Source organism: Panthera tigris, chromosome A2 (assembly GCF_018350195.1).
Source record: "Panthera tigris isolate Pti1 chromosome A2, P.tigris_Pti1_mat1.1, whole genome shotgun sequence".
Classification (NCBI taxonomy): domain Eukaryota; kingdom Metazoa; phylum Chordata; class Mammalia; order Carnivora; family Felidae; genus Panthera; species Panthera tigris.
This window is the reverse complement of record NC_056661.1, coordinates 13,324,753-13,338,240: the sequence shown is the minus strand read 5'-3', so window position 1 is coordinate 13,338,240 and position 13,488 is coordinate 13,324,753. Positions and strand designations below refer to the sequence as shown.

Below are 13,488 nucleotides of genomic sequence, written 5' to 3'. Positions count from 1 at the left end.
GTGTCTGAGCACCCGGGTTTTCCCAAGGAGTTTATTTGGGCGGACCTGGGGCCAGGGAGGCTCTGCATCTAAAAGAAGGTGTTGGGCCTCTTGGTGGTGAAGCGTGGCTTGTGCTGGCGACGCAGGACCCGGTGGGGCAGCGGGAACTTGATCTTGGAGTCCTGTGGTAGGGAGAGATGGGTGAGGGGGACGAAGCCTCTTAACCTTTCTTCCAGGGGCCACTGAGGTGTGGCCACCCCCCACCGGGCTCCTGCGTCAAACCCGGTGCCTCCCTGCGGCTCCCAAGGCTGGGGGACAGGGGAGCAGCTAGGTCAGCTCCATGTTCCGGGGGAGACCCCCCCCCCCGAGCCCAGCCCACCCAGCAGGGCCCCCAGGGCACTCACGTGGAACTGCTTGACTGCCGGGCGGCGGCACTTGCTGGCTGCGATCTCCTCCACCTTCATGATCTGGATCGAGTGGGCCCGGGCACGGTGCCGGGCACCCATGTCTCGGTCTGCAGGAGGGTGAAGGTGAACGTGTGCCGGGGGTGCGCGCACTCCTTAAACCCCCCCCGTCAAGTACTGACCCGGAAGGACCCCAACGGGCGTGGGCCACCAGGGCTGTAGAACCTCTCAATTCACTTTGAGGAGCACGGCCACAGCCCCCCAAAGGCGACGAGATCCACTCGCTGTTAGCACCTCTGTTTAAACCGCTATTACAAGAAACAGCAGTTCTTGGGTTGAGGCGCTTCGGTTTTGGCCCCGGCAGGCAACCTGCCCTGGGAGCACTTGGGGCCACTGGCACACATCCTGACAGGGCCCCGGCTGGATTCTGGGTGGGAATTATCGCCACACGAGTGATCAACTCCAAAGGTCCCCCTGCTGCCAGGCTCCAGAAAAAGATGCACCCGGAACATCCTTTCCACTCCTGTCCCCTTAGCAAACACAAACACTGCCTCTGCATCCCAACCGCCATGCCTGGGACCACCCAGTCCCCGTCCTGCCTCAGTCTGAAGGAGCGGGCGGACACAGGCGGATGAGCTGCAGACGCCTGCGAGGTGAGTCTAAAGGAGAAACCGGGTTGTGGCCACCGGAAGCTTACAGCACTGGGTGACGGCGCCCGCGGTCGTCAGGTCCCGGTACTCCCGGTACATGTTGTGGGTGCCGCTGCGGGAGTCGTAGCGCAGCCAGATGCCGAAGTTCTTCACCCGCAAGGGGGATTTCTCGAACACCTGCCAAAGAAACCGGCTGAGGCAAGCGTAGAGAGCGGGCTCGAGCCCAACTTCTACCACCCTGGTGATCATCTGCCCCTGCTGCTCCAAGGGCAGCCCAGCCCCAGGCCTCTCCTGCGCCTATTTCCCAGTCTTTGAATTTTAAAGTACACGAGGAAAACCTGCTGTCCTAGGACAAATTCCCACCGTTTAACAGCCGGGGGTACACAGCAGTCCAGGCCTGGATGTTCCCCCCATGTGGACCACCAGCTCCAGGCTCCTCCCAAACGCCACTCACCCAGGTCTATCTAGACCAAAAACCAGCTGCCACCCTGTGCGGCCACATGACGCAGAGTCCAGTGCCCAACACAGCAAACGTGCCTAAGTGACGGCACCTTCGTAGATGAGGTCCAGCAAAGGTGCGGGCCTCAGCCAAGGTGTCCCGGCATGCCAGCCACACCCTTCTGGGCCTTGGGCTCTTTCGTTAGGAAAAGGGCACGGAGGGATCCGTCCCATCCTGACCTAGGGCCTAAACAGCACATACGAACAGCCCAGGGGTTATGAAGTCTGGGAACTCTGTGCAGTGAGGAAGGCCCCCACAGGAACGTGTAAACCCGCTCCAGACCTCACCCTGTCTCAGACGCCCCGTACCTGCCCACAGTAGACAATCTCCCCTGAAGACTTCTTCATCTTCTTCAGCTGAGACACAAAATACCAGAAGCGGGACTTGGCGACAACATGATTAGGTGCAAAGATTCGCATGCGATACAGCGGAGGAGTGCGGCACTTGGGGGTGGGCAGACAGCGCCCCACCACCTTGTACTCTCGCAGCTGAAAGAGAAACAGGGGCGAGATGACGCCTGACCCAGAGCTCTGAGGCAACCGTGAAGACTGACCCTGCTCCCTTTCCCAATATGGAGCAGGAGAGCGAGAAGACTGTCCCCTCCCAGGGCATCCGTGTGGAATCCTGATGAAGGAGCCACGCCACTGTCCCAGCCTTTCCACAACAGGGGTTGAGGGCAGGGAGGATTCACGAAGGTGCCTGTGTACCCTTTGCCTCGGCTCCAGAAAGCTGGGCAGGGCTATCAATCTCACTGTCCTTCCTCCTTCCGTTTACGTTCCTGGGAAAAGCTGAAGCCTAGGCCTGCAGCCTCCTAACTCCGTTGCATCTTTGCGGCTGACTACGTCTTCCCAAAGTTCTCTTCCACTCGGGGGCCCAAAGACAGTCACCAGCCTGGGATCGCACAGCACGCTCCAGGCAGAACCAGGGGAAAAAAAAAAAAAAAAAAAAAATCCAGCGCCCTCCCCAGCCCTGGACTCTCAGCACTGCTGCCACGGGACCTGCAGCTACCTCAGTTTTCCCAGCAGCAGTCCAAGGGGTTTGGACTTCCCAGTGGAAACTCCCTGTTGACACGGATGCACAGACAAGTATGTCGGCCAAGGCCAAACTCTGCGATATAGTACAAAGGAACGTATCTCTCACGGACTTGCTGTTTTGCTTATATGATAGCCCCAAGTATCGCCAACTCGGCTCCTACTCCCACCTCTCAATCTGACTCATCAGCCCCGCGGACCACCCGTTCAGGAAGGGACCGATGCGGCTGGCCTGAGGCTGGAGGGCTGTACATGACCCCCTTGGTCCCGGGGACTTGCTCTTCCATCTCTGCGCCACAGCGCCCTCTGATTTCACCTAGCACTTGTCACAGATAAGGCTCGCACTCCCGGTGTCAGCTCGGGTTTATACTTTTCTTCTACTTCTCACAGCCACGCCGAGAGGGGTAGTATTATTGCACCCTCCCACTGGGTCCTCTTCGCCAATGGGAAAACTGAGGCTCGGAGGCTCAACAAGGTCCCGTCGGTCGAGCGTCCAAGTCGCGCCACTTGTCCCTTCCCCCGGAAAGGAGGCCCGGCCTCTTCGGGCCCCGTGATTCCCAAGCGGGCCGGGAGCATGGCATTAGCCTCCCCACGCGGCGCCCGCGATGGCCGCCATGTTGGCTGCACCTGAAGGCAGTGGCGCGCGTGGCGAGGGACGAAGCCGGGCGCACGCTCCCTCTACCCGGCCCACGCCACCTGCCGAGGCCCCGGATTCGTTCCGCACCGCACTCCCCGGCCCCCTGCCCCACCGCGCTCGCCTTACTGTGCCCGAGGCCTTCATGGCGCACCCTCCGCTCTCGCCGCCACCCAAGAAAGGAAGTGGCCGCCCTCGCGCAGCCGCTCACCAGGACTTCGTTGACGGAAGTCCCGCCTCCCGCAAGCCGCACGCCCATTGGTTTGTCGGCCCGGCGCTCAACCAGATCTGCTTTTTCATTGCCTCCGGATCCACCAACCTCACACAGCCCCGCCTTCGTTCGCAGCTAGACTGCAACTCGCAGGAGGTAGGTCTCGTAGCCCCTCCCCTTCCACCTTGACCAGTAAGGGAGCCTGGGAGCGCCAGGCACGCTGGGAGTTGTAGGCAGCCTAGGGGTGTCTGGGTGGCAGTCCGAGCGTTCCACTTACCGTGATGCTCTTGTGTGGAATGTATTTGTTTGTTTGTTTGTTTCTTTCTTTCTTCCTTTCTTTCTTTCTTTCTTTCTTTCTTTCTTTCTTTCTTTCTTTCTTTCTTTCTTTCTTTCTTTCTTCGTTTGTTTTTAGAATTTATGTCTTTACTGCTTTATATTGCATGAAATGACTTTTCTAGTGTAACATTTTAATTCTTTTAATTGTTTTTTTTACTATATAATATTTTTTGTTATTTTTTAAGATTTTATTTTTTAAGTGATCTCTATACTCAAGGTGGGGCTCTAACTCGCAAGCAGGCACCGTGAACGTACTCTATATATTTTTGTTTTGTTTTTATTTTCCTTTTAACTTTTTTTTTAAGTTTACGTGTTTATTTAGAGAGAGAACACGAGCTAGCGGGGGGGGGGAGGGTGGGCAGAGAGAGAGAGAGGGAGAGAGAGAATCCCAAGCAGGCTCCACACCAGCAGTGCAGAGTCTGAGGTGGGGCTCAAACTCACTAACCACGCGTGACCTGAGCTGAAACCAGGAGTCAGACACTTAACCAACTGAGACACCCAGGCGCCCCAAGCCTACTGTATGTGTGTGTGTGTGTGTGTGTGTGTGTGTGTATACATTTATTTATATATTTATATTTATTTATTTTTGAGACAGAGAGATAGAGCATGAGTAGGGGAGGGGGGCAGAGAAAGAGGGGGAAGCAGAATCCAAATCCGAAAGCAGGTTCCAAGCTCTGAGCTGTCAGCACAGAGCCCGACGCGGGGCTCAAACCCACAAACCGTGAGATCATGACCTGAGCCGAAGCTGGACGCTTAACGGACTGAGCTACCCAGGCACCCTCAAGCCTACTGTATTTTTTAAGTTATTTCCTTAGTGGATGCTCTAGGGCTTCACACATCCATCGTTGTTTTATGTGCTTGTTTTTTTTGTTTTTTAGTTGATTTATTTATTTTGAGTGAGAGTAGGGGAGGGGTGGAGAGAGAGGGAGAGAGCAAGAGAATCCCAAGCAGGCCCCACACTGTCAGCACAGAGCCTGACATGGGGCTCAAACTCATGAACCTCAAGATCTTGACCCGAATTGAAACCAAGAGTAGGATGCTTAACCAACTGAGCCACCCAGGCGCCCCTAACACATACATCTTAATTTACAATCTATTTACGATTTATGCTGCCTTCATTTTAATGAGATGCCATTACTCCTATAGTAGCTCCTATAGAACTCATTTCCTCTTCCCCCTTTTGTCCCAAATTATTGTTATTATTGTGCTATTACTGCTATACATATTACATCTCTTATGTGTTCAAACCTAACAACGCATGGCTATAATTGTTACTTACAACCGTATGTCTGTTAAAGCATCATGAGAAATCAAAGGAGGACAAGTATGTATTTATAAAGTTTGTTATATTAATTTTCTCCATTTGCATTTCTGGTTCCCTCCACTTGTGTTTGTGGATTAGCATTACTACCTGGTGTCATTTCCTCATTCCTATACGACTTTACTCACCTCTGTTTGTATTATCGTCAAATATATTACATGTCTACATGCTATAGACCTAATGATGGAATTAATATAATTTTTATACAATTGCTTTTTTTTAAGTTTCACTTATGTATTTTGAGAGAGAATCTAAGTGGGAGAGGGGCGGAGAGAGAGAGAGGGAAAGAGAGAATCTGAAGCAGGCTCCATACTGCCATCACGGAGCCCGATTCAGGGCACGAACTCCTCAACCGGGAGATCATGACTTAAGCCAAATTTGGTATTTTAACCGACTGAGCCACCCAGGCGCCCCTACAATTGCTTTCCAAATCAGTTAAGAGATCAAAAAAGTGCATTTGTGCTGTTTTTTATAATTACAGCATTGTCTTTGTGGTCTTTCATTTTTTACGTGTGTTAGAATTGACATCCAGGGTCTTTCTGCACTTAAAGAAGTCGTGAGCAGGAAATGGGTTAGGCAGTGCCTTTTTCATGGATCCGCAGGTGTTGAAAATTCGGAAAATTGGCGGGAAAGGAGCATGAGGGGTGGAGTGTGGTCAAGGGACCAGGCCTGCCTCCTCCTGGCTCTGGCCCTTTTCTCTGGAAGAGACGACCCCATCCAAACGGCGCTGCCTAGACTGTCCACCAGGTGGCAGCAGACCTTTTGCTTTGTCTCCACCGGGCTGAGGCCAAGAGCCTGGACGTTGGTGTGGGTGGGGCAGGAACAGGTTCAAATCCCACTAATAGTTCCTTGGAACATCATCTCTCTGGGCCTCAGTTCCCCCATCCGTAAGATGAGGCTAATAATAGTCCCCAGCTCCTGGGGTTATGAGCTTTAAATGGCGTAGAATGTTTGGACTGGGGAGGCAGAAGCCCCAGCCCTGGAGCTGTGCGCCTTGGGCACGGGTGAACTCCGTGCGCTGGGCCTCAGTTTTCCCAGGCTGGGGGCAGGAAATGGGAAGGTAGAAAGGAGTCCTGGAAAATGAGTGCTGGGAGAGCAAGAGAGGGGCCGGAGGAGGGGGAGCAGGGAGGACAGGTGAGAAGGGAGGGGGGAGTATGAATGGGAAGGAAAGGCCCCAGGCTCAGCAGGGCTTTGGAGCCAGGTAGGTCAGGGTGACCGCTTCAGCTGGAGCAGAAGGAGGAACGGGGCGGGGGGGGGGGGGGGGGCAGGGGGTGTGTCCTAACGTTTGTTAAGCTTCCCTGCCCCCCTTTTGGCTCTATTGTGGAATGCTGCCCTGGCCCCTCCTCTGAGCCCCTGCTCCTCCCTCCTGCCCTTCCACCCCCCCTCCATCTCGTGGCTCCTGTTCCTGGCAGCCCCCACCCAGGGAAGCCCAGCTGGGTCAACTGGTCCCGGCTAGGCATCCCTTCCTCTCTGTTACCACCATTCAATTAGGCCTGGCTGACTTCCTGGTTGGCGGGGCCACCCCTGGGCTGCCCCCTCCCTGACTGTCCTTCTTCCTCCTTGAGACCTTGAAGGCTTTAATCCTGGCTCCTGGGCCACACTCTGGCCACACCCCAGTTTGGATCATCACCCTTCCTCAGCTGTCCTGGCAGTCACCACCTCAGCTGCTCCCATCCAGCTCACCCCCTTCTCCATCTGGGCCACCAGCACCTCCGTCTTTCCAGTGCTCCATGCAGTGGCCCAAGATTCTGCTCCTGTCACTTTATCCTGCAAATGACCCAAGCCACTCACTCCCATGGAACCCAGATGCCACAAGGTTCAGGCCCCGGCCTCCTGCGCCTTGTCTCCTGCCCCTCATTGTTCCTGCTCCCAACCCTCCTAAGGCTCTTTCTTCGAATTCATGAATGGATGGATGGATGGATGGATGGATGGATGGATGGATGAAGGAAGGAAGGAATGGATGAATGAATGGATGAATGAATGAATGGATGAATGAAGGAAGGAAGGAATGGATGGATGAATGAAGGAATGAATGAATGGATGAGGGAAGGAAGGAAGGAAGGAATGGATGGATGAATGAATGGATGAGGGAAGGAAGGAAGGAATGGATGAATGAATGGATGGATGAATGAATTCCAGTACCTATTGTGGGCCAGGCACTGGGGACCCAGCAGTGATCAAGACAACCAACTCCAGCCCTTTGAGAGCTGATATACCAATGGGAGAAATGGACAAGCACAAGATAAATAAGAAAAATAGGCACCACAACACAGTGCGATGTGTGCTGGGGAGAAAAATAAACAGGAAGGGGGTCTCTGTAGGCTCCGTGCAAGTATCGCCGCCCCCCCCCCATCCCCAGCCAGAGGCTAGATCCCATTTCCCTTTTCTCAGCCTCATTGGAGGATGATCCTAGGGCCTTGTGAGCAGGGGAGGGGGGGGGGGGAGGTAAGCAAACAAAGCCAGATTGCACTGCTGAGCGCTGGATGTGTTTGCTCTTCTCATGATCCATATGATTGCGTTGGTTCACGGTCAACCTCTGAACAGCAGCTCTGGTTACTATTTCCTCTCCCATCCCAAGTGCTTAAATGTTTCCTTTCTTTTTTTTTTAAGGATATGCATTTTTTTAAACTCTATTTTTTATTGTTCAAAATTTACATCCAAATTAGTTAGCATCTAGTGCAACAATGATTTCAGCAGTAGATTCCTTAGTGCCCCTGACCCATTTAGCCCATCCCCCCTCCCACAACCCCTCCAGTAACCCTCAGTTTGTTCCCCATATGTAAGAGTCTCTTCTGTTTTGTCCCCCTCCCTGTTTTTATATTATTTTTGTTTCCCTTCCCTTCTGTTCATCTGTTTTGTCTCTTAAAGTCCTCATATGAGTGAAGTCATAGGATTTTTGTCTTTCTCTGACTGGCTAATTTCACTCAGCATAATACCCTCCAGTTCCATCCACGTCATTGCAAATGGCAAGATTTCATTCTTCTTGATTGCCAAGTAATACTCCATTGTATATATATACCACATCTTCTTTATCCATTCATCCATCGATAGACATTTGGGTTCTTTCCATACTTTGGCTATTGTCGATAGTGCTGCTATAAACATGGGGGTGCGTGTGCCCCTTTGAAACAGCACACCTGTATCCCTTGGATAAATGCCTAGTAGTGCAATTGCTGGGTCGTAGGGTAGTTCTATTTTTAGTTTTTTGAGGAACCTCCATACTGTTTTCCAGAGTGGCTGCACCAGCTTGCATTCCCACCAACAATGCAAAAGAGATCCTCTTTCTCCGCAAGGGATATGCATTTTTTTAATTAAAAAAAATTGTTAATGTTTTTATTTTTGAGAGAGAGAGAGAGAGAGACAGAGGGCAAGCAGGGGAGGGGCAGAGAGAGAGGGAGACACTGAATCCAAAGCAGGCTCCAGGCTCTGACCTGTCAGCACAGAGCCCGACACAGGATTCAAACTCACAAACTGTGAGATCATGACCGGAGCTGAAGTCGACACTTAACCAACTGAGCCACCCAGGCACCCCTATACGTTTCCTTTTTTGATCAAACACTTACCTTTAAACACTATTAACAAATACAAAATTCAACAGGCATGGAAAGGTAAATGACAGAAACTATCTCCCTCCTTTGTCTACCATGGCTCCCCAGTGGCCACCACGGGAACAAGTTATTTATTGTTTATGTTTCCCTGCAAAGGGTCTACCCATCCTCATCATCTCTCGTCTTTCTACACAAACCAAAGCTTCCTCCCCAGGCAGGTTTGCACCTTGCTCTTGCCTTTGCGAAATATCTCGGAGGTCTTCCCATATTGTCAGCATTGTGCTGCCTTGTCCTTGTGCGTTCTTTTGCACGGGTGTGTAATATTCATTGCTGAGGCCAGCCATAGTTTATACAGCAAATCCCCTGTGCCTGGGCATGTAGGTCGTTTCCAGCTCGTTCCTGTTACAAATTGTGCCATGATGAATCCTTAGCTCTGTATAGGTATCACTCATGGAAGGCCGATTTGCTAGAAGGATCCTTGCTGGGTCCTAGGGCATTTTCTTCAGCTTCTGCCTGATTCCCTCCACAGGGCTGGGCCATTTCCACTCGTGACGGCAACAATGAGAATTTGTGCAGATCCTTGAGCATACGCTGAAGTCTTATACTTTTCTCTCTTTCTTTTTTTAAATTTTATTTAAAAAAATTTTTAATGTTTATTTATTTTTGAGAGAGACACAGAGCATGAGTGGGGGAGGAGCAGAGAGAGAGGGAGACACAGAATCCGAAGCAGGCTCCAGGCTCCCAGCCGTCAGCACGGAGCCCGACACGGGGCTTGAACCCACAGACCGTGAGATCATGACCTGAGCCGAAGTCAGACGCTTCACCGACTGAGCCACCCAGGCGCCCCTTTAAATTTTATTTTAGAGAGAAAGTGAACAGGTGGAGTGGGGGGGGGGGGGTCGAGAGAAAATTCCAAGCAGGCTCCACGCTCAGTTCGGGGCCCATTGCAGGGCTGGATCCCATGACCCTGGCTGGGGATCATGACCTGAGCAGAAATCGGGAGTGGGACGGACACTCAACTGACTGAGCCACCCAGGCGCCCCTGAAGTCTTACACTTTTCATTTATGCCAGTCTAACAGGTGGAAAACAGCCCCTTGTTATGCCTTCGCCTCCCCCACAACGTTTCAACTTTATTAAGTGTTCATTGGAGTCCACTAAATTGCATATTTTAAATGCACACTTTGCACAGTTCTGACAAGTGTGTAAATCTATGAAACCGTGACTACAATCAAGATGATGAACCTATTGGGGCGCCCGGTGGCTCAGTCGGCTGAGCGTCTGACTTCGGCTCAGGTCACGATCCCACGGTTTGCGGGTTCCAGCCCCACGTCGGGCTCGGTGCTGACAGCTCAGAGCCTGGATGGAGCCTGCTTCGGATCCTGTGTCTCCCTCTCTCTCCGCTCCTCCCCAGCTCATACTCTGTCTCCTTCTCTCTCTTTTTTTTTTTTTTAATTAAAAAAAAAATTTTTTTTTAACGTTTATTTTTGAGACAGAGAGAGACAGAGCATGAATGGGGGAGGGTCAGAGAGACAGGGAGACACAGAATCGGAAGCAGGCTCCAGGCTCTGAGCTGTGAGCACAGAGCCCGACGCGGGGCTTGAACTCACGGACCGCGAGATCATGACCTGAGCCGAAGTCGGCCGCTTAACCGACTGAGCCACCCAGGTGTCCCTCCTTCTCTCTCTCAAAAATGAATGTTTAAAAATCACCCCCAGCGGGGTCCTGCACCCTTCACGATGCCTTCCTCTCGGCGCCTTCATTGGCAGCAACCTGATCGGCTTTCTGCCGTTAAGAATAGTTTGCACGTTCCAGAATTTTGCGTGTAAGCCTTGTGCCTGGCTCCTTTCACTCCCTGATCATCACTGATGATTCTGAGATTGTCCCATATTGTTGCGTCTTTCACTAGTTTATTACTTTATTTTCTTTTTTAACCAAGTTGTATTCCTCTGCATGGCTGGACCACTGGTGGTGTATCTATTCACGTGAGTGATCATCTGGGCTGTTTTCAATTTAGAACCATTACGGATGAAGCTGTCGAGCGCATGCGTTTATAAGCCCTTATATAGACTTATGCTCTCGTTTCTCTCAACACGTAGGAGGAAAATGGCTGGCTCATATGGTTTCAGAAACCGCTAAACTGTTCACCACAGGGTCTGCACCTTTTTTTTGCATTCCCCCTGACAGTCCCACATCATCAACACTTGTTCTCGTCTGTCATTCTAATTTTGCCCATCCTGCCGACTGTATGGTGCTATCTCACCTTGGTTTAGGTTTGCATTTACCTTATGGCTAATGATTTTGTGCATATTTTCATGTGCCTGTCGGCTTTGGTGAAACATCTATTCGTATCTGTTGTCCATATTATTATTATTATTTTTTTAAATATTTATTTATTTTTGAGAGACAGGGAGAGACAGCATGATCAGGGGAGGGGCAGAGAGAGAGGGAGACACAGGATCCGAAGCAGGCTCCAGGCTCCAAGCTGTCAGCACAGAGCTCGACGCGGGGCTCGAACCCACGAACCGTGAGATCATGACCTGGGCCGAAGTTGGGCGCTTAACCGACTGAGCCACCCAGGCACCCTCCATATTATTTTTTTAATTGATTAATTTATTTTGAGAGAGAGAGAGAGAGAGAACCAGCAGGGGAGGGGCAGAAAGGGGGGGTACGGAGGATCTGAAGCGGGCTCTGCACTGATGGCAGAGAGCTCGATGCGGGGCTTGAACCGACAAACCATGAGAATGTGACCTGAGCTGAAATCAGATGTTTAACCGACTGAGCCACCCAGGGGCCCCAATTTTAATTTTTTTCTAATGTTTATTTCTGACAAAGAGAGAGAAAGACAGAGCATGAACGGGGGAGGGTCAGAGAGAGAGGGAGACACAGAATCTGAAACAGGCTCCAAGCTCTGAGCCGTCAGCACAGAGCCCAACGCGGGGCTCGAACTCACGGGCTGTGAGATCGTGACCTGAGCCGAAGTTGGACGCTTAACCGACTGAGCCACCCAGGGGCCCCAATTTTAATTTTTTTCTAATGTTTATTTCTGACAAAGAGAGAGAGAGACAGAGCATGAACGGGGAAGGGGCAAAAAGAGAGGGAGACACAGAATCGGAAGCAGGCTCCAGGCTCTGAGCCATCAGCTCAGAGCCCGACACGGGGCTCGAACTCAAGGACCGTGAGATCATGACCTGAGCCGAAGTCGGCCGCTCAACCGACTGAGCCACCCGGGTGCCCCATACATTGGAATTACGTTGACTCATGAATCAGTCTGGGGAGAACTGACATCTTAACAACACCGAGTCTGCCAATCTATGAACATGGTATATTTTTCCATTTCTTTAAGTCTTCATGAATTTTGCTCGGTAATACCTACAGTTTTTAGTGCTGAGGTCTTAGACTTCCTTTGTTTGGTTTATCTCTAGATACTTAATTTTTTTTTTTTTTTTGGTGCTGCTGCAAATGGGATTTTTTAAAAATTTCATTTTCCAATTGTGTGGTCTAAGAATACATGGTATATAAGAATTCGGTTGACTTTTGTACGTTACCTTTTTAACCCGTGAACTTGCTAATTCCAGTAGTTGTCAGAGATTCCCTTGGATTTTTTACATTGTAAATAACCATACCATCTGCAAATAGGAAGAGTTTTACTTCCTCCTTTCCAATCTTTATGCCTTGTGTTTGTTTTTCTACCCTCATTGTAATGACTTTGACCTCCGGAGGAACATCAAATAGAAGTGATGAAAATGGAGTCCTTGTCTTTGTTCCAGTCTCAGGAGGAAACAATTCAGTCTTTCACGTTAAGTAAAATATTACCCATAGATTTTTTTTTTGTAGACGCTTCTTATCAGGTGGAGGACATTCTCATCTACACCTACTTTGGTAGACGTTTTTATGAAGAGGTGTTGAGTGTTGGCCAATCTCTCCCGCATCCATTGAAATGATCATCTGGTTTCACTGTGCTTTAAACTTGCACTTCCTGGAGGTCCTGGGTGGCTCAGTTGGTTAAGTGTCCGCCTTGGGCTCCAGTCGTGATCTCGCAGTTCGTGAGTTCGAGCCCCGCGTCAGGCTCTGCGCTGACAGCTCGGAGCCTGGAGCCCTGCTTTGGATTCTGTGTCCCCCTCTCTCTTCACCCCACCCCTGTTTGCAGCCTGTCTCTCTCCGTCTTTCAAAAATGAATAAACCTTTAAAAAAAATTTAAATTTGCGCATTTCCTATTATGAGTGAAGCTGAGCATCTTTTCCCGGGTTTAAGAGCCATTTATAAAAAAAAAAAAAAAAAAAAGAGCCATTTGTGCCTCATTTTCTGTGACTTCTGGGTTCATATCCTGCTAAGCTTTGGTGTTTTCTTATTGTTTCGCAGGAAGTGCTTGTATAATGAAGAGATTTTATCCACAATATGAATTCACGTTTGTTTCCAGTCTTATTTATTCTTTGACTGTATTTATGAGCTTTTTGGCAGCAGAAAAATTGAGATATTTGCCTCACTAAAGTTTCCAATTTATTCTTTTTTTTATTATTTTTTTAATGTTTATTTATTTTTGAGACAGAGAGAGACAGAGCATGACAGAGGGTCAGAGAGAGGGAGACACAGAATCCGAAACAGGCTCCAGGCTCCGAGCCATCAGCACAGAGCCCGACGCGGGGCTCGAACTCACGGACCGCGAGATCATGACCCGAGCCGAAGTCGGCCGCTTAACCGACTGAGCCACCCAGGCGCCCTCCAATTTATTCTTGAACAAGGTCTGGGCTCTGCCTCCTTGAAACTTCCTCCCCCTTCACACAGCCCTCTCTGGGGCTGAGGATGTCACCTTTGCCCCACCCCTGTTCCCTTCCTGCTCACTCTCAAAATACCACAGTGACCGTCACATTGAAGTT

General features: G+C 50.6%; 1 protein-coding gene and 1 non-coding gene across 2 annotated transcripts; both read right to left on the bottom strand.

Annotated features, from left to right (window-relative positions):
* Positions 1–3: 3 nt before the first annotated feature.
* RPL18A (ribosomal protein L18a) lies at positions 4–3,431 on the bottom strand. Its single transcript, XM_007088367.2, has 5 exons — positions 3,327–3,431; positions 1,841–2,020; positions 1,081–1,210; positions 384–493; positions 4–161 (listed from the first exon to the last, which is right to left on the bottom strand). The coding sequence occupies exons 1-5, from the start codon at positions 3,342–3,344 to the stop codon at positions 69–71; spliced, it is 531 nt and encodes a 176-aa protein (XP_007088429.1). The 5' UTR covers positions 3,345–3,431; the 3' UTR covers positions 4–68.
* On the bottom strand, positions 598–730 carry LOC122236811. The gene has a single exon (XR_006215058.1). It is a non-coding gene; the product is annotated as a small nucleolar RNA SNORA68 (small nucleolar RNA).
* Positions 3,432–13,488: the final 10,057 nt, after the last annotated feature.

Coding starts and splice junctions, on each gene's coding strand:
- RPL18A (XM_007088367.2), bottom strand. Junction 494..1,080: donor GGGCGCCGTCACCCAGTGCT/GTAAGCTTCCGG, acceptor ACCCTCCTGCAG/ACCGAGACATGGGTGCCCGG. Junction 162..383: donor CGGCAGTCAAGCAGTTCCAC/GTGAGTGCCCTG, acceptor TCCCTACCACAG/GACTCCAAGATCAAGTTCCC.